General features: G+C 39.4%; 1 protein-coding gene across 1 annotated transcript; it reads left to right on the top strand.

The window, feature by feature from the left end:
* The first annotated feature begins 8 nt into the window (after window positions 1-8).
* Window positions 9-22,636, top strand: LOC111569605 (protein-glutamine gamma-glutamyltransferase K-like). Its single transcript, XM_023271829.3, has 14 exons — window positions 9-153; window positions 9,275-9,564; window positions 9,660-9,851; window positions 15,036-15,287; window positions 17,108-17,226; window positions 17,344-17,451; window positions 19,179-19,356; window positions 19,451-19,589; window positions 19,695-19,887; window positions 20,412-20,565; window positions 20,699-20,983; window positions 21,377-21,537; window positions 21,635-21,771; window positions 21,882-22,636. The coding sequence occupies exons 2-14, from the start codon at window positions 9,276-9,278 to the stop codon at window positions 22,036-22,038; spliced, it is 2,364 nt and encodes a 787-aa protein (XP_023127597.2). The 5' UTR covers window positions 9-153; window position 9,275; the 3' UTR covers window positions 22,039-22,636.
* The last annotated feature ends 1,100 nt before the right edge of the window (window positions 22,637-23,736 follow it).

Genomic DNA, 23,736 nt, shown 5'->3' on the forward strand with positions numbered 1-23,736 from the left:
GTCTGACAGCTGTGCAGCAGGAAGGCGTGTCCTCACTGTCTTAGCTAAGTCCTTAAAGCAGCTCTGAAGTTGTAGCTTGTCAGTGAAAAGCAAAGCCAGAGCGAAAAGAAGATTTCTGCCTCCATCGACACATTTCTTCTTCCACTGATCTGAGTGAGTTTGAACTGGCTGCTTCACATGTAGCTCTGTCTGTATATGGTCTGATAGTGAAACTTTTGATTTATACTTTATGGCGTCAGTATCTTCTGTGGTTAGCTCACATTCATTTGCATTCCAGCTTTTCTCCTAATCATTGAATTTCATGCCCAAGTAATTCACGTCATTTAAAAACAGAGGAGCTAAGTTCTGTCTTGCTGCTTTAGCTGTCATGCTGGGATTATATAAGTCAGTTCGTGCATTATTAACTTCTGCTTTGTTTTTAATGTCAATCTGGTGGCTGGAATGGAAACACATTCTTTATTTTAAACTGCATGAGACTGTTAGAAAGGATATATTGTTTTTCTGATGCATTTGACAACACAGAGTTCTCAACAGCCTCATGTCAATAGTTTAAATAAACTCATGCAGTAACCGCAGTCAGTGGTTAAACTGTCTTTGATAAGTTTCATCATACATTTAGCCTCGTGCTTTTTTCAAAATATGACGTCACTACATGTCACCATACAGTTGCCTGTTATGATGTCTGGCAAAAGGGGGTGACTTAGGCTTTGCCCACAAGCAGCCAAAAGCCCACTGAGGATTTTATTGTGATAAACTTTTGTCCAAATTAAAAGGGCCACTTATCTAAATGACTTCAAACTCGACACTGCACTCCCTCAGGTCCTCAACAATACACCCGCCAAGTGTGAAGGAGATTGGATAAACAGTTGGCAAGAAAATCAAATAACCGACAGACACACAGATTATTTAATCTGTAGTTATTCCATTGTCTGTATCTGCTTGTTAAGACGTGATATTGACTGTTACAAAACCGTTTGAGTCTCTACTGTGTTGACTGAGGCTCTCGTCTTTTCAACATGCTGCAGTGCCTTGTTGTTTCAGTCCAAAAAACCATTCATTCTACTGCTGTACAGCCTCTTTTTAGCTCTGCTCATTTATAGTGCACTAAGATAAGCTTTTAAAAAACTCATGTTGGAGTCTACAGCCTCCAGGCCAATGGTGTCCACCACACCAATATATTAATGTTTCTTCAAACATGAATCACTGTCTGATTAAGTTTGATTTTGCTTTGGAGATTAAGCTTAGAATTACAATTTTTCGGTTGCACATCATTCACGCTAACATCAGCATCAGTAAATCACTAACATGTGTTGGATGGTGTCATCTCAGGAGCTTCTGTAGCTGCACTTTTAGTTTGTTTTCTGTGTCTACACACTGCTGTATGATGGTTCCTGTGTTTGCCTTACCTCTCTGACTACCTTCATCTGTATCAAAAACTATTTACCAGTGCTGTCAACATAAGAGCCCAGCCTTGATTCCTGGGTAAACAGCTCCACTAATCACGCTATGGGAGTGAAGTTTGAAATAAATCAGTACAGCTGTCTTGAAAGCAGGCAAACGGATAGATTTCTTCATATACTTGTGTGTTGCAACTGGGTTTAAACCTGTGAATGCTTTCATTCTATTGTGAATTCGACATCAGTGAAGGTCTCTTTGTGCCTCAAAATAAATGGCTCCCAGGCAAACTGGTCATGAGAGCAGCTGAGGGATGCTTACCGGATCACCACCCTCCTGAAGGAAAAAACCCAGCTTTGATGAATAACGCTTGAGTGTCACATCTGCTGCTGATGTCATGGGAGTGAACTTAGACCTTGACATCTGTCCGCATTTTCTACATGAATGCCACTTTCAATTGGACGCTCATGCAGCATGTTTGATAGCTACATGTAGCACAAACCTGAGAGAACAAGAGAAACTGTCATCTGAGTAGTTAGAGCGTAAAACCAGCAGATGAAGAAGTGATGAGAATCTCAGCAGGTTCAGCTGTCGGTCTCCTGAACGTCCACAGCGTGTCACAGTCCCACTGAATTCATGAAGATTCCTCCTCCTCCTCCTCCTCCTCTCGCTGTGTTGGTTTACGGTGCAAACAGCTCAGGGTTTATCTATCAGATTACTGGATGGAGCAGCAGTTTTCTGGGTGTAAGATCTCATTCAAGCAGACAAATCTCAGCCATGTGGATACAGCTTCATTCCATGCTGTTTTTCTCCTAAATCTTCATATTTTTGGCACTGACGCAGGTGCTGTGCACCAGATCTGAGGGCTACACCCCACCGTCTTCATTTGATTGAGTCGAAATGAAGATGAGAAAACCGATTTCAAGGCTGATTGCTCCATTTAATTCAACAATCTTTCGTCATACTGCCCGGCACAGCTCAATAATGTGACAACGGTGATTAACCACTTTAGTTCACAACTCAGAACTGACCAACAACTAATGCACAAACAGCCACAATCACTGCTTTGTCATTATCTGTGGTATCTGTAAAATTAACTGTATAGAATATTAGTCTGGTTCACTCTAAAACTCTGACGATATTGCAGATGTCATCAAGTTCACTAAAGCTCATGACGTCTCTGGAACTCTTTCTGAAAAGCCCCTTTGTTATTCTCTTCAAATGTCTGTTTTAGAGAATGTTTAATGCCAAAAGCATTTGGCTGCTCTCTACAGGAGAGAGGCAGGAAAAATGTAAATGATGCTAAAGCTAAAGTTTTAGTCACTTTAAAACTAAATGTTTGCTTTCTCCATGACAGCCACTGGGCTCTACAAGTCCCTCTGGATGACTTTTCAGCAGGACATGATTTGAATTTCTTTAAAACTTTGATTTATGACCAAATATCTGGGAAACTAAACACAATCTCCTCCTCCCCCGTTGTGTTATTTGTCTACTGCCAATAACCAAAATGGAGACGATGACAAACATTGTAATTACTAAAAAATTTGTTATTTTGCCTTCTGGCAGACTCACACTATTGCTAAAAGCACAGCCTCACTGGGACATTGTGAAATGTTGTTTACAGGGATTTAGTGAAATCAACTAATCTTTTCTTTTTAACTCAGTATCAAAGTTAACGTTTTACAAATTTTTAATTTATTCCAATTAAAAACAGCTAACTTTTTTCAGATCATGTCAGAATTTTAGAAACATGACTTTAAATGCTTGAAACTTTTGGTTCACTCAACATTCAACATTAATAAATAAATAGCAAAACTGGCATATTTACAGACTTCCCAGCATGCATTGTTAAAACTCTTCAGAGTCTGAATAATGGAAATTTACTGAATGCCTTTTAATCTATGTTAAACTGAGTTCTTCACAGAAAAATATGAAAACCATGCTAATTATGATGGCAGATAGAGCTGATTAAGTATTTAACCCTTTGATTATTCCCCTATTATATATTTATTTATTTTTATTAAGATGTCTTTGTATTGACTCTGATAGAAAATGGCGTCAGCAAATGCAGCAATAAGTTCTTCATGTCAAATAAAGACTTTTTAAGCTGAGAACTTTGAAAAAGAAAGCAAGTTTGTAACAACTGTAAAAACTAAAGTTTATTGAACCCAGCTTTGGTTGATATAACGCAGCTAGTTTTGGATTTACGAGACTATTAAGATTATGTAAAACTAACTGTTGAGCTTAAAATGACATGCAGTGCACGATTGTAGAGGAAAATACATTTAATCCTTTTAATCTCTAGCAAAATGTAGATGAGAGCAAAACATATTCAGAATAATAACAAACCCAATTTTTGTCAGTGTCAATTTTGTTGCATTGAACTTTCCCTTGAGAAAAGACACTTTATGAAGCTGTCATCTAGTTCACAAACAGTAGTAGCGAGTTGCGACGAGGCGTCTACAGTGTCTGCCTAAAATTTACTGTATTCGCTCTCTCATCTCTACATGCCATAAATATGTCCATTTTTACCTGTTTGTCTGGTTTTTTTTTTACATTTTGTATTTATAAAGCCTGGTGGACAGTCATTGCATTTCACTGCCATACTGCATGTGTATGTGATGAATAACAAAATCTAATCTCATCTAATCTTCACTGGCGTATGAATAAGGAGTGAAGTCATTGTCAGTCCTGCTATTGCTTCATCCGAACCTGTTTGGTGAAAGCGTCACAGTCACTGTTGCTGAGGAATGTGAAGTGTGTGCAGAGAGGGCTTTTGTTGGGCTTAAAGCATTTCTTTAAAGGTAGACAGTCTATGAGTCAAATTAGAGTGAGGCAGCGAAAGGAGAAGCAAGGGAATGAAGTCAGAAACTGAAAGTTCAATATAATGAATTTAAAAAGTTTTTTGCCTTGTTTAAATTTTTCAAAACTCACGTCAGTTTGTCTTCAATTCTTAGGACGGCTCACCCGAGAAATGTGCTTCTGAATTTAATTGCCAAAAGGTGATGAAGCATAGTGTTTTGATCTTTATACCAAAAAAATGACATTTGATTTTCCTGGCACAGGCTTTGAATCAGACCGTGTGCCAAACTCCCAGAAAACCTCCTGCATGCTTTCAATCACTCAGAAATCAGACTGAAATTCAGCACCTGTGAATCAGCTCCAGATGTGTCCTGACGGTTTTGCAGATGAGGGTTAATTCTGCAGGTGTAACCAACAACCAATTCAAGACAGCTGTACAATGAATTTTCTGCAAAAGCAGTGGATCAAATAAGTAATTATATCACTGTTTCATTCTCAGTGAAAGAAATAGTCTGTTCAAGCAAATCAGACAGTTTCCTCTTTAGCGTACACTGTATCATCATAATATGTTTTCTAAAATAGCTTTGATTTTGCTGCATTAGTAACACATTTAATGAACAGATATGATTATACAGCATTATTTAAAACCAGCTTTTCTTTGTCTCTTCATATAAATCATTCATTTACAACCAGGGGAAGAGGAGTGGCTTCTGCAGTTGCCAGTGGGTACAAATAAAGACTAAAGAGAAGATCAATTATTTGATAAAATGCACATTATAATTTGATTTAATAATATACACTTGTAGTGAGTAACATGGACTGTTTGTGGTGAGTCACCAATGGCGTCTAAATGCTACGTTACATCTGACATGGAGTAAAAACTGTTGAGCAAGCCACACTAATGTCACCCATTGGTTTGTGGACCGCCATTTCGAAACTTTGATATGAGGCTGGATCACATTCAATGCGTCACGGGAAGTCCCCAGCAGTCTGGACCTATAGCAGCCTTAGCTTCACAGAGCCCTTGCCTACAGTTTTCATCAAAAAGTAAAGTTTTAAGCCTGATCTTAAAAGCAGAGATGGTGTCACCTCCATAACGTCAAACTGGGAGCTGATTCCACAACAGAGGAGTCTGAGAACTGAAGGCTCTGATTCCATTATGTGTGTGGAAACTCTGTGAACAACAAGAAAACCTGCAGTCTCACACCAAAGTGTTCTGTTAAAATAATATGGTGCAAAAAGGTCTTTATGATACAGTGGAGCTCGGTCCTGTAAGAGCTTTGTATGTGAGGAGAAGGATCTTCAACTCTATTCTGGACATCTGCAGGGAGCTAATGAAGAGAAGCTAATATGGGAGAAAGATGATCTGTTGTACTGGCTCCTGTCAGAACTCTGGCTGCATCATCAGCTGGATGTTTTTAAGAGAATTATTGGGACATCCTGATAATACGGAGTTACGGTTACAAATACATGGACTAGTCTTTCAATATCACTCTGAGAAAGGATGTTTCTCATTTTGACAGTATTGTGCAAGCGACAGAAGGTCGTTCTAGAGACTTGTTTAATATGCAAGTTAAAAGACGGGTCAAAAATACTTCCAAGGTTCCTCACAGCAGTGCTGGAGGCGAAGGCAATACCACCCAAAGTAACTTTCTGGTTAGACAGTGTGCTAGCTTTGTCTGAATTTAGAAGAATAAAATTACATTGAGGCCTTTTTGTCTTTATAACATGACTTCAGACAAATACAGCTGGGTGTCATCTACATAATGAAAGTTTATGCTGTGTTTTCTGATATAATTGCCTAACTAACTTCTTTGTGAACAAACTGGAATCTATCTGCTAAATATTGTTCAAACCAGCCTAGTGTTGTTCCTTTAATCCTAATGACAGGTTCCAGTCTCAAATAAAATGCTGTGTTCAAACGTATCAGATGCAGCACTGTGATACAGCAGGATGAGTATAGAGACAAATCTGCTATCTGTGGCTACAAGAACTGGATCAAGAGTAGTCATTATAATTACAGCAACCTTAAAAGCCTGTGGTACATAGCTTATAAATAAAAAGAGGTTGATCAGACCTAGTAAGGATCCGTTAATTGCAGGAAAAGCTTTCTTCAGCAATCTGGTTGGGATGGAGTCTAACAGACATGTTGCTGCTGTAGATGTAGGGCTCTATAAAAGAGAAGTAGTTCATTTATAAATCAGGTCCCATGGGTGCCTCCAGAGCCTCTGCACCTAATGACACATCTGTGATTTTTTTTCTCTGATAGTCACGATGTTATTTATGCAGAAGCTCATAAAGTCATCCCTGCCGAGAGATGAAGTGATGCAAGGCTCCACAGAGCTGTGACTCTTTGTCAGTCGGTCTACAGATCTAAAAAGAAACCCAGGACTCTTCTGTTTCCTCCATTAGAGATGAATAATATGCAGGACTATTTTTACATAGGGCTTTTTTCTTTTTTAAAGATGTCATTAAATTATCTTTCTGGGCAAAGTGAAATTTTTCTGCTTTTCTGGTCTCAGTGAAGTCTGCTTAATACCGAGGAGTTTATCTTTCTCTGAGTCACTGAGTTCTTTTTCAAAGGGGCAACAGTGTCAAGTGTTATCCGCAATGAGTTTGTCATCCTAGCAAAAAAGTATGCACTGTGTGAGTTATCCACCGTGCCTGCATATGGCATTGACTTAAATAAGAATGTAATAGTTTCATTAAATTTAGCTACTGCATTGTCACATAGACTTTTTGGAAAATGCTTTGGAGTCCACTAAATTCAAACGGTACTTAAGATAATAAGGCAGAAGAGGGATTTGAGGAAGTGCAATTAGATGTTTCATTTCTATACCGTATGTTAAAGCAAGATGACTGAATCAGTGAATTGATTTATTTACATTTAGTGCAAAACAACCTGAGTCTAACAATGAACTAAATGCAGTGTTGAGGCTGTATTTCTCTACATCTACATGATATTAAAATCACCCATGATAATGACTTGGTGTGTACTGAGACCAAATCAGCTAAGAACTCTGGACAAAGTATGAGTAAGTGGCAGGTGGGTGACAATTAGCAGAACAGTTTTTTGTGTTTTCCAAGCGACAAAGATACTAGATTTAATTTTCCTGCTGCAACCAGGTTTCAGTGAGTGACAATAAATCAGCACAATATAATGATCTGTCATCAAATCATTCACTAACAGAGATATAGATGAGAGAGATCTAATATTTAATAATCCATACTTTATTGTCCTGTGTTTAGTTCTAATGAATTTGTAGTATTTGAATTTGGTTCTTATGTGCAGCTCTTTTTCTGTTCATTTTAGGCTTATATAATCTCAATGATCAGGGGTCAGACACAGTTTCTGTGGAATGTTAGGAGGGTGACATTGATGAGGAAGAAGAAGAGTGTAAGACTACAGCTCCTGATTTTACCTCTGGATTGTCATAGTTTTGGGTTTCTAATAACCTGAAGATTCAAGAGTTTTATTTGTCACATGCTCATACAGTATGTGCAGTGAAATACAAAGGGACTGTTTCTCAAGGCTGTCCAATAAGAATAAAATTATATAAATGAACATTCTTTCAAAAAAAATAGACAAAAATCATGATGTCATTAATAAAAAGGAGGTAGAGATTTTGATGGACGTCAAATTTTTGAATATGAAAGCAGTACTATCCACAGTGCTGTCTCTCCTATTCAGACCAGGCTTTCTCCACAACGTTTTCCAATTATCTATATAGCCCACATTATTTTCTGAACAGCACCTCGACAGCCAGCACTTGAATGATGACATGTGGCTGTAAACATCATCACCAGTCAGATTTTGCAGGGTCCATATAAAATAGTGACCAAAACCGAGTCCAACGCTGTTATTGGAAACCTATACACAGACTCAACATTAATAACAATATTAACCATTAATTATTAACTAACTTCCAATGTGATTAACAATCTTGCTGTATCTAAGATTATTCTCAGCTAGCAGTTTCAATTCAATTAAGTTTTTTTCAATTCAACTGAATTTTATTTATATAGCGCCAATTACAGGTCAAATTGTCTCAAGACGCTTTACAGAACCCATATGCCTGAACCCCCAGAGCAGCCTTAAGGTGACAGTGGCAAGGAAAACACTTTTAACAGGGCAGAAACCTTGAGCAGAACCCGGCTCTTCATGAGGGGAGATCCATTTGCCTGCTGGCCGGCGGGTAAATTTCAAATATGATTTTCAAGTATACAATTGAGATTGCTTAAAAAAAAAAAAAAAAAAATTAAAAATCAATGGACAGCAGAAATAATGAGCTAAAGGTGATGATGTGCAGTTAAAATATTTGAAAATTCAGATAAACTAATGAATAAATGGTTAAAATCCCAGTTCTTTTGCAAGTGGTGGTAGAAATGTGAGCTTGACCAAACTCATGTGGACCACTGGCAGTTCAAATGTATTAAAACATAATCAACAATGTCCACCTTTACATAATTAGTTATCATCACTCTGGATTCATTTAAGATGGACCACAGGGGCTATTGTAGTTCATGTGCCAGAGCTGTGGTTTATCTGACAAACTCGGGAACCATCACTTCAAATTTTTAGCATTATACAAAAATACATTAGGACTCTTCTTTGAAACTGTCAGATTATGTTTGTGTTCTGAAATCCACTCCAAATGATGCATAATGTTGAAGATACAGTAACCATCACATGAAGGACTTGCATCAGAAATGTCCCACTTTTCACATCAAAACTCATTAAGACATGTTGTTCCGTAGGATCAGTCACTAATCATTTGTCATCTCACATCACAAGATTGCATTGCTTAGCAGGATTAAAAATGACGCTGTACAGCTGATGAAAAGCCGAAATCTTCCACTTGTAAATTAATTGGACAATGGATTACCTTTAAGAAAGCTCGCTGTGTTACTTCAATCAGATGTTACTGTTTTGGAGACGTCAGATGTTGAGCCTCAAAGGAATTAAGTGTGAAGACAGAGGGTGTTAACTCCAGCTTGTATTAAAAATAGTGGCTTTTTAGGAAGCCAGCGCCTTATTAATGACAAAGCCCTGGATCTCCTAATTGTGTTTCCTCAGGATGCCTGTGGAGACGCGATCAATAAGAGACAGATCGGCGGTAGGACGATTTCCATCTGTCACGCTTGGATTTGGGGACGACACAGAGGATGAAAATGAAAAAACAGAGGAGGACGATGTTAAAAAAGAGAATGCATGTTGCCGGTGGCTGCGTAAAGTCTGCCCCTGCTGCTGTCCACAACCAAATGACAGTGACCTGACTGATACTGTGGTCACAGGGATCGATGATCCGGATAAGGACGATGGGACAAACGACGAGAAGCCTGGGACTGGTGACAACGAGCTTGATGGTGATTGGAAAATTCACAAATGTGCTATTTATCAAAAGAATAAAAAAGGTCAGCCTCATGATAAACTTCTATCTCTCATATCTTTGTTTTCCCAGAACTCCTTCTGAAAGTGCAATCAATAGACCTGATGAAAAGCAAATCAGGAGTGAACCGCATGGAGCATCACACAAATCTCTACCAAAGTGACAACTTCATTATCCGTAGAGGCCAGAATTTCCAGATGTGGATAACCCTGTCTCGACCTTTTGACCCCAGCACTGATGAGCTTCATCTTGATCTTAAAACAGGTCAGTCAGAAGAAGTTGAAAACTGCAGTTCACTCTACAATGCATAAATTTAAACTCCCTTTGCTAAAAATCAACTTTACTTACTTGTTGATATGTCTGTATGTTGTTTTTTTATATGTTCAAAGACAAATAATGAGTTCAATCAGCAGTCAGCATCATGGCTGAGTGTTTCCAGCTTGAAAATGCAGTGTATCGATTATTGTCTCAAAAATAGAGTTAGAATTCAAGGGTTTTATATGAAATAGACCTAAGGAACAAATCCTGTCAGCCCACAGAACTGGAAATAAATTCTTCTTCAGAGTTGTTTTCTAGTTCCAACATCCATCCATCCATCATCTATACACCACTTGATCCTCATTAGGGTCACGGAGGGGCTGGAGTCTATCCCAGCGGATCTGAAGACAGAGGACACCCTGGACAGGTTGCCAGTCTGTCTCAGGTCCACATATACAGATAAACAATCACACTCACATTCACATCTACGGGCAATTTAGAATAATCAATTAACCTCAGCATATTTTTGGACTGTGGGAGGAAGCCGGAGTACCTGGAGAAAACCCACGCATGCACAGGGACAACATGCAAACTCCATGCAGAAAGATCCTGCGAAGGCCAGGACATGAACCAGGGATCTTCTAGCTGCAAGACAAACGTGCTAACCACTACACCACTGGGCAGCCCCAGTTGGAACATGTATGGATGAATTATTCCAGCAGTATGCTGCAGATTTGTGGAAATAATTATTGATTATACACTCTTGCGGACAAATAGTTGTTGTTATTTTGCTGGTTTTCCAGTCAGCTGGAATCTGCTTGGAGGACTCCAAGGTTGCATCCTTGATAGGTTGCATCTATGTATTCCATGCATGCATAGTTCTGCTGAAAATGTACATTATTTCCCTTTTCAATATAGTCCCCACAAAGACTCTCATGGTAAGCGTCCACATGGGCATGCTTGGACAGAAGTGGTTGTGTTGCTGCCCAGCACTGAACCGCTGATGAGCATGCAACTAGGCTTTGTCTCAGCAGATGATTGGCAGGTGCTTTCCTACTGGAAACCAAAACTACACAGCCACTGATTGGGTGAACAATTAAACTGTAGGTTTCCTGCTCTCGGATTTCAAACTGGACCTACACAGCAACATGTTTGAAAACGTTCTTATACAGAGAAAAAGGTTTATTATATTTATTATATATTATGGAAAAAAATCCCTAAAAACGTAGTTCTGAGAACATTTGAGATTGACAATGGTTAGTTTAAAAGACTTTCCGATATCTGCGACTCTTAAGCGTCTGCGAGTCCAAGTCTAGATGTCAACTTTATGCAAACAAGAAGTGACCAATGTCACATTGCATCTCTTAAAACACAATGCAGCTCTTTGAATACACAATGAACAGGAAGTGTGCACATGGACATGCACAATCCCAAACTTGGAGAAATGACTAAATTTATGTCACACCATCCCTTGCACAAAAATGCATACTCTGATAATATAACACGACTGTACACGTGGTGACTTTGTAGATCTGCCCATTCTAAGTGAAGATAATAGGAAGGGATTATTTTCATGAACAAAACAGCTACATATGCAGCCTACCTCTGCTACAGGAAGGTATATTTTTCACGGTTTAATCAATAACCAGAGAGGAATTTTAAGAATGTTCTCATGAATACTAACTCGCTGGATTTCCTACATGACTGGCGTGGAATTTTAAGAGGCCAAGTGTGAAACTGGATGGACACAATCCAGCTTGGCCAGTGCTCATGTTCCCTGAAACCCTGTACAGATGGGATGTGTTTGGGGGCTGTGGCAGGAAACAATTTCTACCAGCAAGAAGTTCTGCTTGTATGCTCATGCCTCATACTGTTATTCTTGCTGCTTGTGTGTGTGTGTGCAGAGGACACAGATGTACTTGCATTTGTGTGTGTTAGATAGATATATAGATATGGAGGGACACAGAGAGGGAGAGAGAGTGTGAAAGAGATTTTTGGTTACTATTGCTATGGTAACACGTCTGGTTGCTATGCTCCTCGGAGAGCGTTTTACAGATGCCGAGTCTTTGGTCCCGCTCTAACTAAAGATCCCTTCTACTGACAATTCGCCATCAATTCTGCCATGACCAACTGTCTGAGCCTCAGCGCCGCCGCATGTTTACTCAGTGTGCAGGTCTGTCTGCTTTCTCGCTCTTTGTAGTGAGTGCTATTAAAGCCGGGAGGACACCGACCAATATAGACCCTACAATTACAGCTGTGCGTGATAACAAGTGAAGCTTGAGGAGAATAATTATAATGTCTCTCTTACAGAAAGGCTCCACATCTACAGTGCAAATGAAAATTTTACCCTATGTTCAGTGTTTAATAGTGAGGAAATATGCATGGTTTAATGAATAGCTGCTATTTTGCAAAAGAAACACAAATGGTGTTTGGAAAAATTCTACTCAATATTCTTTTAAAATACAACCAGTGAAATCCACAATTTAGTTTAAAACTGAATCCTGGTCATGAATAATCATCGTATAATTTTAAAAAGCCATCTGTCATACTACCAATTAGCAGGAGGACAATGGCAGCTGCACAGAATGCCCCTTTTTATTTTTTTGAAAATCATGTCACCACTCACCAAATGGTGGACATTGAAATTCAAAAACCAATTGTTTAACAGAAGCGTCCCATTTTCCTGCTCATACCTCCCTTCATGGTGTTTTAAACCACAGTGCTCAGTCCAAGCGCTGCGTTCTGTGAATTCAAGCCCTGCAGCTTGAAAGGTAATCACTGCCTAGCCTGAAACAACACACAGTTGTTTTTTAAATTCAGGTGAATGGTTGAGTGCTCCGAGTTTGTGGTTTGCTTCCAAACTGTGAATCCCCGTTAAGGACTCAGAGAGGCTGTGATTTTCATTACACTTGACAGAATGAAAGTGTGTGTGGCAGACCGAAGTGCTCATTGTCAATTTTTGCCACCTCACCTGTTGGAGGGCTGAAAAAATACAGTTTTCCTGGAGGCCGCAGCAGATAAAAGGTGTCAGTAAAAATTGAAGTGTTAATTCCCCCTGGGAGCATGAATGTATTCACCAAATCTCATCACAATATGCCTTTTAGACAAGAGCCGAGATCTGCTGTGTGCAAAGATTCTTGTTAGCTTAGCTAAGCTCAGCCTGGCTTTTTCCACTGGGAACAAAATCCTCCTATGAGCATGTTTGAAGCTCACTAATTAATGTCTTTGTTCTATCTGTACAAAAACCCAAATGTAGCTATGTCAAGTTGTGGTCTTTATATGGTTTTATATTTGTTGGTGACGAGCAGTTGTAGTTGTATATTTAATGGTCAGTTATGAGGGTGGAGTTGAACAAGCAAATTTACCACAAAAGTCAAATTAATGCTTTGCAGCCCTGTTTCCACAAAATGATCCTCCCACGTAACTAAACTGCATTTTCATGTATGTTTTAAAAGTAATTTTATTCTAAGAAAAGCAACTTTGCACTCGTAGAAAGAGCTTCCTATTTGAAAAAGCCACAAAGTTCACACAAGGGCGTAGGGCAGGAAGGTTGAGGCTTAAACTACCAACAAAAGTATGTGATTAGGTTTAGAAAAATATTGCACTCTGATTGACACTTTCACAATGATAACTACATGCTAGAAACTGGGTTAAGCTTAGCCAAAGCTACATGGTTATGTTTCAGAAAATATCATGGTTTGTGTTAAAATCTAGCCTTTTTGCAACATGCTTAAAAGTTTTCTTCTGTTTTCTGAGTCGCTGAGGTGATGAGTCCTGCCCCATCTAATGTATGATTGGTTGGCTGAAAAACAATGACAATGAAGCAACTAAATCAATCTGTTGAAAATATGCTTCCATCAGAATGTAATTGACAGTTGGGGCAGCAGTGAACGGTCAGTGGTTAAGGCTCTGGGCTACTGATCAGAAAGTTGGAGGTTCAAACCCCAATGCTGCCATTGGGGTGAGCGCTTGAGCAATGCTCTTAACCCCACCTTCTCCAGAGGAGGTGCTTTATCATGGCTTACCCTATGCTCTGACCCCAATGGAATATGCAAAATGCTGTAATGTATTTGTGACAAATACAGGTTTCTTTTGCTATGAAGAATACAATTTTTAGGAGAGTGTGTTGTGTTTTGCATGTTTGACCTGGTATTTGCTGTGCACTACTGTAAATTTTTGTCAAAAAACACTGCTGATTTTGTTCTCTGCGGTTCAAACATCATGGAAATGAATGTTTATCCTTTCGATTTCAAGGCCTCTAGAAAGTGTTAAGTGTAAATTTTCCTCTGACTTGGGCACCAGAAACTGCCTCTCAGTGGCTCAACTCTTTGGTGAGTGTTTCTTATCCATGGTAATGAATTTGTCACCAGAAAGCCCGTCTTCATCACTCAGTCTAGTAGTGCACAGCTGCTGCTTTGCTGTCAGCTGTTAACTCATTCTGCTGCCCCGGCGTATCCCTGCTGTTTTCCTGCCTCTCAGTCGCTCTAATGCACCGACCACTATGTTTTTGTTCACAATAGCCGCTTCGTTCACTTTGTTCATTTCTTTGCGAGCCGGTTTTGATTCCTTTTATCTCACCCAATCAGTGGCCTGTCTGTCCACGCCTGAGATCAGATAAAAACGAACATCTCATGGCGAAACTGCAGCAAAGCAAATCAGTTCTGTTGAGGCATCTGAACACACAGTGAACAAAGACGAGGTCACACCCACCGAGGATGGAGGGTGAAAGACGTGCAGTTTTCCACAATCACTTCAGAGGGAAAGCTCTTCACTGTGGCTTCAAATGAAGCGCTCTCCAACAGATGCATGTGCTGCCTGGAGATGTTAACTGTCATTAAAGATTATAGTTTTTCTTTTCATACGCAGCTGGCTGCAGAAACCCTGCAGCTTCCTCACAATTCAATGCTGTACAGTGAAATAACACTGGAGCTGAAACCGCTGCGTGACTGAAGCTGCGCTGAGACCAAATGCTGCCACACAAGGTGCTTGTGTGTGTGTGGAGACAGTGCATTGTGCAATCGTTCTATTTGGTTTCTAATTATTTCAACATACGCCACAAGTCAGGAATGTAGGTGCGGCTTTAATTGAAGGGTGCTTTCTGTTGCAGCACGTTGTGAGCAACAGTCAGTTGCATTTTCCTGCTTTCTCTCTTCACCTGTTTGTGTTGTGTGTCTCATTTAACCATCACAGGGTCGCTGCCAGCTGTGTCAAAGGGAACCCATGTTATTGTCCCTTTGGTGCAGGAGCTGCAGGGCGATCGCTGGGAGGCTGCTGTGGTGAAGCAGGACGACAAAAGGATAAAGCTGTCGGTGAACTCTTTACCCACCGCGGTTATTGGTCGATATCAACTCACAGTGGAAACAAATGGTGCAAATGGCCAGGTTGTTTCCACACACGATCCTGCTAATGACATCTACATGTTGTTCAACCCCTGGTGTGAAGGTAAACATGCTTGGGCCGCACTGAGTGACATGATTCACAACACACACTGTGTAAGCTTGATGTTTTCAGTGACTGTGTCTGCTGGAAAGGGTGGCCAAAATAACAGAAACACATTACAATGTATGGATTGTTTAAAGATGGAAAAACACTATTTGAGGCAGAAAAAGAGGTTAGGTTTGCATAAAGACAAGAAACAGTTAGTTTGGCTCTGTTAAAAGGTTAAAAAAAAAAAAAAAAAAAAAACCTCCAGCATCTCTAAACCTCACTAATTAGTAACTTTGTTTAACCTTCTGAAACCCAAACAGTTTCTTAGCTATTTTTGTCACATTTTTGCTCACTGTGGGCTCATTTGTCACTACAAAATAAAGCCCTGCATGTCTATGGAAAAAGCAGAACAATGCTTAATAAAGAGAACTTAAAAATATGTTTTGTGCAGTATGACATAAATATTTATAATGCCACAAATCATAAAAAAGAAAATAGGAAAGTTGAGTTTCTCAAATTTTTTGTAAAACAAAAACTGAAAAAAAAGAGAATTCAATATGTGCAATATTTTCCTAAGTGCCCACAGGTGTTAACAATATTAGGGGAAGTTGGGGATCCAAATGCTATAGATTACTATTTGTTTATGCCTATTTACATTTTTACAGCTTCTACAAACTAGGTGATTTCACACCGCTGTGCACATCAACTGCATTCACACAATGCCGAATGAAGATTTGTCTCACTGTATACAAGTATGTTTTATGTCCCTCTAAATCTGTGCTACCGTCTCCTCTCTGGTCTGTATACACACAGCCTGCAGTTCACCAAAAAAGTCCTGAAACTTCATGGCAGCTGTGTCACTCATACAATGCCAGTTGCTGTGTGAAGCACAGATATTTGACGGCATCCATTTAGGGCAAACTATTTGTTTTTTTTTTTTTTTTTTTTTTTTTTAAGAATGAGGCATATTGAATATAGGGATTTCAATGAAATATCACCATTTTAAGATTTATATATATATATATATATATATATATATATATATATATATATATATATATATATATATATATATATATATATATAAAAATAAAAATTCTTCCTGACAGAACTGTACATCACACGATTGGCTCCTAGCTTGAAATAAAATTGTAAATCTGATGATTTCTTTCTATCTTTTAGGTTAGGGTTAAGAGTCTGATGAAAAGTATAATTTTGAGTTAGGGTTTTAGGGTTCCAGAAGTTAGTTTGTGCAGAATATTAGTAACTTACTACAGTCTCCAACAGGTTGATTTTGTTTGTCTGGTTAGCTCTTTGGCCCTGTTTTCACTCTTTTATGCTAAGCTAACGAGCTGCTGTCTGCACCCTTATCTTTAACAGACATACATAGTGTAATATCTTATTTTCTCATCTCACTCTCCACAAGAAAGCAAGTTTGTGAATTTCCCAAAATGTCAAAATATTACTTTAAAGAGTTCACCAAAAAAGTAAACAGCGTGCCTCTGAAATAGCAAAAATGACAACTTCAGAATCGCTCTTAAGTCGACTGTAAATCTTACAAGCTTTTCATCTCCACAAGATCACAACAGAGTTCACTTACTGAAGAAAAAAACAATCCGTAGGAGGCAGAGATGTGCTTATACAGTCAGGATAACAATATCTGCTAAATATAAATTCAAAGTAAATCCTCACAGAAAAGCTGTAAGGTTGTGCTTGTGAGGAAAGATTTTGATTTGACTAAAAAAAAAAAAAAAACATAAAATTGCAATAAAAGATAAGACTTCCAGTGGCTGTGCTTTCATATCTCAAAGCTGCTTTCTGCTGCTCTCTGCCAGATGACTCCGTGTTCATGGACTCTGAAGAGGAAAGACAGGAGTACGTCCTAAATGATATCGGAAGAATCTACTACGGTACCCAGGACCAGATTGGAGTGAGAACATGGAACTACGGACAGGTGAGCGGGTTCAGTGGTCTTTTAGTGTCAGTTTTTAATGAACAGACTGAACAGCAGAAACTGACATGTACTGTCCGCTTACCTCATGTTTTTTTTTTTTGTCTCTTTTGGTTTCAGTTTGATGATGGGATTCTTGCCGCCTGCCTCTTTGTCCTGGAAAAGAGCGGAACTCCAGCATCTGGTTGGGGAGACCCAGTTAGTGTGGTGCGAATCATCTCAGCCATGGTGAGGTGACATCTGACCTACTGTCCTACATACAGAATTTCTAACATATTTTAAACCACTCATCAACCCAACATGTGATTTAACAGGACACTTGTAGCATTGTAAATAATTCATTTAATTATCACCATTCATTTATATATTTATTTATTTATCTTTTTACCAATTTTCTACTTTTCCATCAATTTACTATTTTCTTTTTATTTTTTTATTAGTTTTCCTTAACATATTTACATTGTTTTGGTAAAATGCAGATAATAACTAGTAAAACACACATACACATATATATATATATACAAGTCACAGGGACTAAACTAGTAACTTTACTTCAGTATTTAAACTACATTTGGTGCTAATACATTGATGTTTTGATTTGATGTACTTTGACTTCAGTTGGATTTTACTTTTACTTGTGATGGGTTTATTTTTCTTCTTCCACCTCTGGCGAACAGCTGACTCTGCCATTGGCCACTCTCACTCTGGCTCAGTCAATAAAACCACTCAGAGATGCCATGACACTGCTGACCTGCTGCTCTCTTGTTGGCTTTTTAGTGAGATGTAATAAAAAGCAGCAATGAGTCAATGCACACTGAGGGGAGGAAAACTATTAAGCTCATGACTGTTCCAGGAGAAAACTGTTTTTAAACCATGATTAAATATCAGTCATGACAGTAACATCACTAGAAATCATGTTATTTTTAACCACGATAGTAGCTTGACTCAGAGAGTTTTGTTTCAGGCTGAAATATTACCAAAATTATAGGATTTGACTGTCAACAGACATGTGTGGTCTCTGGAGGATGAATCATGTGGACTTGAGAGATCCTCTGACTTTTCCTGTAGTGTCACCAGCTGGTCAAAGTTTATAGTAATACTGTGAAGTGTGTTAAGGTGGTTAGACAGTTTGTACAAACATTCATGATCCTCAGAAGATGACCCAATTACTTTGGTAATGTCACATTTCTGTTTTTTAATGAACTATCTTGACAACCATTGCATGAACTGTTGTAAAATTGATTTACTGTTGGAATAGATTGTAACTTTTTTCCTTCTTTCTCATCAGGTCAAAATTTCTTCTCGTCCCGTGTTTTTTTTTCATGACCCATCACCATGCTAGTACTGTCATTGTAAGCATATCATTATGGTGCTGTTATCATGAAGCTAAAAATGCAGCACTCTCATTTACTTAAATCGAAGCTGTTCAGCATTGCAGTGGTTGTACAAAAGCAAGGAGGTCTGGGGAAAAACCAGAACTGGGTTCAACTTTACCTGCCACTGCAAAAGATGACCAATCAAATACATGCTAATGCACATTTCTGGTGAATTACTTTATAATATGAATGCCACATTTCTTCTGTTCACCTTGCAATCATTGCAACAACAGATAAAATAGCTAGCGCTGTTTTTTTGCTGTCAGTGGCTTTAGACTCCTTGTCTTGTCTACCATCTGCATGTCTGTATAACACATACAGTATGATTATTGTTTCATCTACTCCAAGAACAAAATATGTATTATTACTTTTAGCTTCTAGGTTTTTCCAAATAATTCTGTTTACAGTCCTTCCAGGGAGGAAAATATGATCTTCTTCAGCAACGTCAATGTTGAACTCATAAATTAATGAAAAGGAAAGTTCTGCTCTTTCTCCAGGAACAAGGAGATTATTCTTCTCTAGGTAGCTGAGTTATTGCTTCAAGCCCTGAAGTAAGAAGGACTTTGTTTGTTTATCTAGATAAACTCCCCTGATGACCGCGGTGTCCTGGAGGGAAACTGGTCAGGAGACTATTCGCTTGGAACTGCCCCAACAATGTGGAGTGGAAGTGTGGAAATCCTGAATGAATACCAGAAAAATAATGGCACCCCAGTTAAATATGGCCAGTGCTGGGTCTTTGCTGGGGTCTTTACTTCGGGTTAGCTGATTCTTTTTGTTATTTATCACCCCGCCACATGTGTTCATCTGTATATATGTGTGCAATGCCACTAACCATTGACATTCCTTTACAGTTTTACGATGTTTAGGAATCCCCGGTCGAACTGTGACCAACTTCAGCTCAGCTCACGACACAGACGTCTCCTTGACGACAGATGTATACCTGGATGAAAACCTGGAGCCCATCGAGCACCTCAACGCAGACTCTATCTGGTATGCCTGGTCACTGTCTTTCTCACGTAGCTTTACATAACACAGGTTTACTCATCGTGACATGCAGCACTCTCTGGGTAATTGAGCCTGAACCTTTTTTTGAAGGAACTTCCATGTGTGGAGCGACTGCTGGATGGCTCGTCCAGACTTGCCTCCTGGTAACGGAGGCTGGCAGGCTGTCGATGCTACGCCTCAGGAAACCAGTCAGGGAAGCTTCCGCTGTGGTCCTGCTTCCCTCACCGCTGTCCGCAATGGTCAGGTCTTCCTCAAGCACGACTGTCCTTTTGTGTTTGCTGAGGTTTGTGGAATATGTATTTTCCTTTAAGTGGACATTTTTTGTAGTTTAGGAGCAGAACCACACCTCAAGCACTCCTCTTCTTTTAATATGTCTGTAAATCTACTCTGCACACCTGTTTGTTTTTGCTTGCCTTGCATCACCCTCTTTTTGCGTCTTCTTGTACCTCTCTTTTGGCTCTCTCCTCTTTGTTTATGAAGGAGTCTTCCCACTATTGAGCTGCCACAATCCTCAACTAAACCTTTAACCACAACAGTCACTTATCTTACTTCCCTTCAACATCACACATCTATTCTTACTTCATAAACTATCATCTACATTGTGGTCCTTGCTAAGAAAAAGACAAATTCTGTTTACTTTCATAAGGTTACAAAATGTGAAATTTTTTTAAAAAAAATTGATGCAAGAAGAAATACGTGTACTGAATACTAATAATGCACCATATGGCAACCGGCAAAAGATGCACGACAGCTTCCCAGCTGTTTCATTGTTGACTCCGTCTCTTGCCCCTTTCTGTGCACCTCCAGGTGAACAGCGATAAAATCTACTGGCAGAGAAATGTAGATGGAACCTTCAGTCAGATCTATAGCGAGAAAAAGGTTGTGGGACACTTGATCAGTACCAAGGCTGTCGGCTCTGACGAACGCAATGATATTACGCACCTCTACAAACATCCTGAAGGTATCAAACAATGCACAAAAACTCAATTTCCAACTTCGGGGTGGTCACAAGCTCTTGTGTGAAAAATTGCTTGAAAGAAATACTATTGCTATGTTATCTATTAACTTAGCTCAACATTTCTGGTCATTCTCAGGCTCAGCAGAGGAACGCATTGCTGTGGAGACAGCATGTAGCTATGGCTCCAAAGCAGAGGCCTATTCATCTCCAACTGCAGAAGACATCTCTGTGGAAGTGCTCATGGATGGTGAAGGCCCTCAAATGGGAGGGGATGCAGAACTGACCATTGTGTTGCGAAACAGCAGCTCGGAAAAACGCAATGTCACCCTGCACAGCCGGGTGTCAGTCATGTACTACACCGGAGTCCATAAATCCATGGTCAGAAAGGACGAGACAGATGTGGAAGTGCTGCCGAATGAGGGTAGGTGGAGTGTCTACAAGTATCATGTATTGTAAAGCTGAGCTGTGTGTGAATAAGAGAATGCTGTCACTTTAGCAGATTTAAGAATATTTTGTGTCCCATGTCTAAAAACAGACCATGGTTTGCAGGGGCACTGTTGCTGCGTTCTGGGCTTAGCAATTCTCAAGATAACTGTGACTGGTTTAAAGAATACCAAAAAAGCCAGAGCGCTGTTTCGCCCTGTAACTGAATGATAATGAGGTGCAGCCAGACAATTCTCCAATGCCAAAACAGTGCTGTGGGGATGGGTCAGACTCTGCAACAGTACAAAAGTCTACCTACTAGAAGCCCTTAAACACACTAACACACTAGCTTTACCAACTTTAATTCTTTGCCTACATCTCTTGTCTACAGAGAAGACCTTTGAGTGGATCCTAGAGTACAAAGACTACAAGAACCAGCTGATAGATCAGGCTGCTCTGATGCTGACACTGTTGGGTAGAGTCAAAGAAACACAGCAAGTTCTGGCCACTCAGTTCAGTTTCCGACTCAGGACCCCAAACCTTATTATAAAGGTAAGATACAGAGCTCATCAGGAAAATATAATAGTATGAAGAAGATTACAATGCTGGATCTGACTTTCTTTTTTCTTTCTCTTTTGTCATCATGTAGCCAATCGGTAAAGCCGTAGTAGGGGAGAAGATGGCAGTAGAGATTTCATTTACTAACCCTCTACCCCAGGTGCTGAAGGCAGTGGTATTCCACGTGGAAGGACTAGGCCTTCTACCTGCTCGAAAAATTAGTTATGGGTGAGGAGGAATAATATACTTTATATTGTGCTGAATGTTTTTTTTTTGAAAGTACCTTGTCTATCTTTCTCTTTTGTGATTGCTACTGTCATTTCCTGTCCTACCCTCAGAGATATTGGCAGCCATGCCTCCGTGTCTCTCACTGAACACTTCGTGCCCACCCTTCCTGGACTGAGGAAATTATTGGCTTCGTTGGACTGCAAGCAGCTCACACAAGTTCACGGTGTGAGCAACATCAACGTGGAGGACAAAAGTAACGCCGCTTAGTAGCGACCTGCACTGAATTTCGATACTCATTTCTTTTATATAGCCACTGATTCTCTTATTATCTTTGTGTAGTCATTTTAAATTTATTCATAGTGAAAGCCAGTATTTAAATTTACAAAGATGTGACACTACATTGCTGCAGATTAGTAACTACAAGGAGACAACTAATCAGTAAACATCTAAGAGCACTGTGGTGTTTGTGTGGTGTCACTTCAGAAAAGACAGAACCTTTTAGATGATATGAAACCCAATATTAACTTGCAGCAAATGGTACAGAGGATCCTGCAGCATGGTTCTACCACATGCAGGTGAGTAGCATGCAACTATGATTTCTGTACCTGAGTCCCACTGATGTTGCAGAAGTTGGAAAGTGGCAGCATGAAAAAAAAAAAGGAAAGTGGCAGCATGAATGAAAAAAATGTGCCTTTTTAAAAGACAGAAAAAATGTTTGCTTACATATAAATACATACAGTATATTTATTTTGTTTATTTTGCCATGTGATGACAATAAAAAAGTGTTTTATTTAAATGTGCAATCAATGATGCAAGTGATCTTGTATCATTAAAAACACCAATAAATCAAAATCTTGTGTCAAAATTTCTGATATTCAGTGACTCGCTGTTGTCATCATCATGGAATGTTGTTATGGAATCCACAATGGTTGCCAGGGTCTCGCCACCACGATGGAGGACTAATGTTCAATACAAAAATCCTTTGTGTTTTCACCCACAGATTTCCTTAACAGCAGTCTTAAAGCTCAGTGTGGTGGCTCCACCATGGTGGTCACCATCTTGGCAGCCCCTGACTCCTGCTGACCCTTTTCTAATCCAAACTTGAGCAAAAAATTTGGAGCATGAATGGAGCTGAGGCCATACAAACTTCTTTAGGCCATAGACTGTCCTAAGACTGCATCCACCTGTCACTCAAAGAAATCAATTGTGCATAAATGTACGCCTTAATACAGTCTATATGGGTGACTTAGAAAAATATCATCCCCTCTGCAGTCATGAACGTGGCTGTCAAGTTGGACATTTTAATATGGTGCTCAATGTGGATTGAATCTCTTTTAGAGCCAGCCTCTAGTGGCAGTTTGAGGAACTGCAATTTGTGACATTTCAGTCTTGACAGAGGCAGCTTGGATAAAAGGAAAAAAAATCTCATGGCTGCTTTCAGTCAATTGCAAGTGAACATACAGAGATATTCATAGTCACTGAATGAAGGCTTCAAGTCACTGATGCAAGCGAGTGGTAAGTGGATTCAGTATATGCTCATGTAGCCAGATGTTAGCAGAAGACAGCAAAATTCCTCACGATTTAGCACATAAAGTCACATAAACGTATTCGCACACCATTCATATTGTTTTTACAGACTTTCCTGATAAACACAAACTTAAAAGCTTAGTTTCCCAGACACTGATTAAGCATAGTCCTGGACTGCAATGGAGATGTTTACTGAATTCTTCCCTTTGGTCCAACGCTATGCTTAATCCATGTCTGGGAATCTGTTTGAATATGTTAGACTGGCCCTTATAAGAGCAAAGTGCAGAGAGTGGCCGGTGCTGCTGCCGCTGTGATTCACTGGAAGGAAACAGAGGATGTTCTCTGATTTGTTTACTGGATGTACCAGACAGTAAACATGCGTGATTCAGGCCCACTAGGTTTAAAAGTGATGCTGAACCGCAGAACTGTTACAAAAAA

The sequence above is a fragment of the Amphiprion ocellaris genome, chromosome 2, assembly GCF_022539595.1.
Source record: "Amphiprion ocellaris isolate individual 3 ecotype Okinawa chromosome 2, ASM2253959v1, whole genome shotgun sequence".
Lineage (NCBI taxonomy): Eukaryota > Metazoa > Chordata > Actinopteri > Pomacentridae > Amphiprion > Amphiprion ocellaris.

What these genes read in the sequence shown, in the direction of transcription:
- LOC111569605 (XM_023271829.3), top strand. Translation starts at nt 9,276, where the DNA reads ATGCCTGTGGAGACGCGATCAATAAGAGACAGATCGGCGGTAGGACGA. An exon ending in TGGTGACAACGAGCTTGATG is followed by an intron (nt 9,565 to 9,659) that starts GTGATTGGAAAA and finishes TTGTTTTCCCAG; the next exon opens with AACTCCTTCTGAAAGTGCAA. An exon ending in TGCTGGGGTCTTTACTTCGG is followed by an intron (nt 19,357 to 19,450) that starts GTTAGCTGATTC and finishes ATTCCTTTACAG; the next exon opens with TTTTACGATGTTTAGGAATC.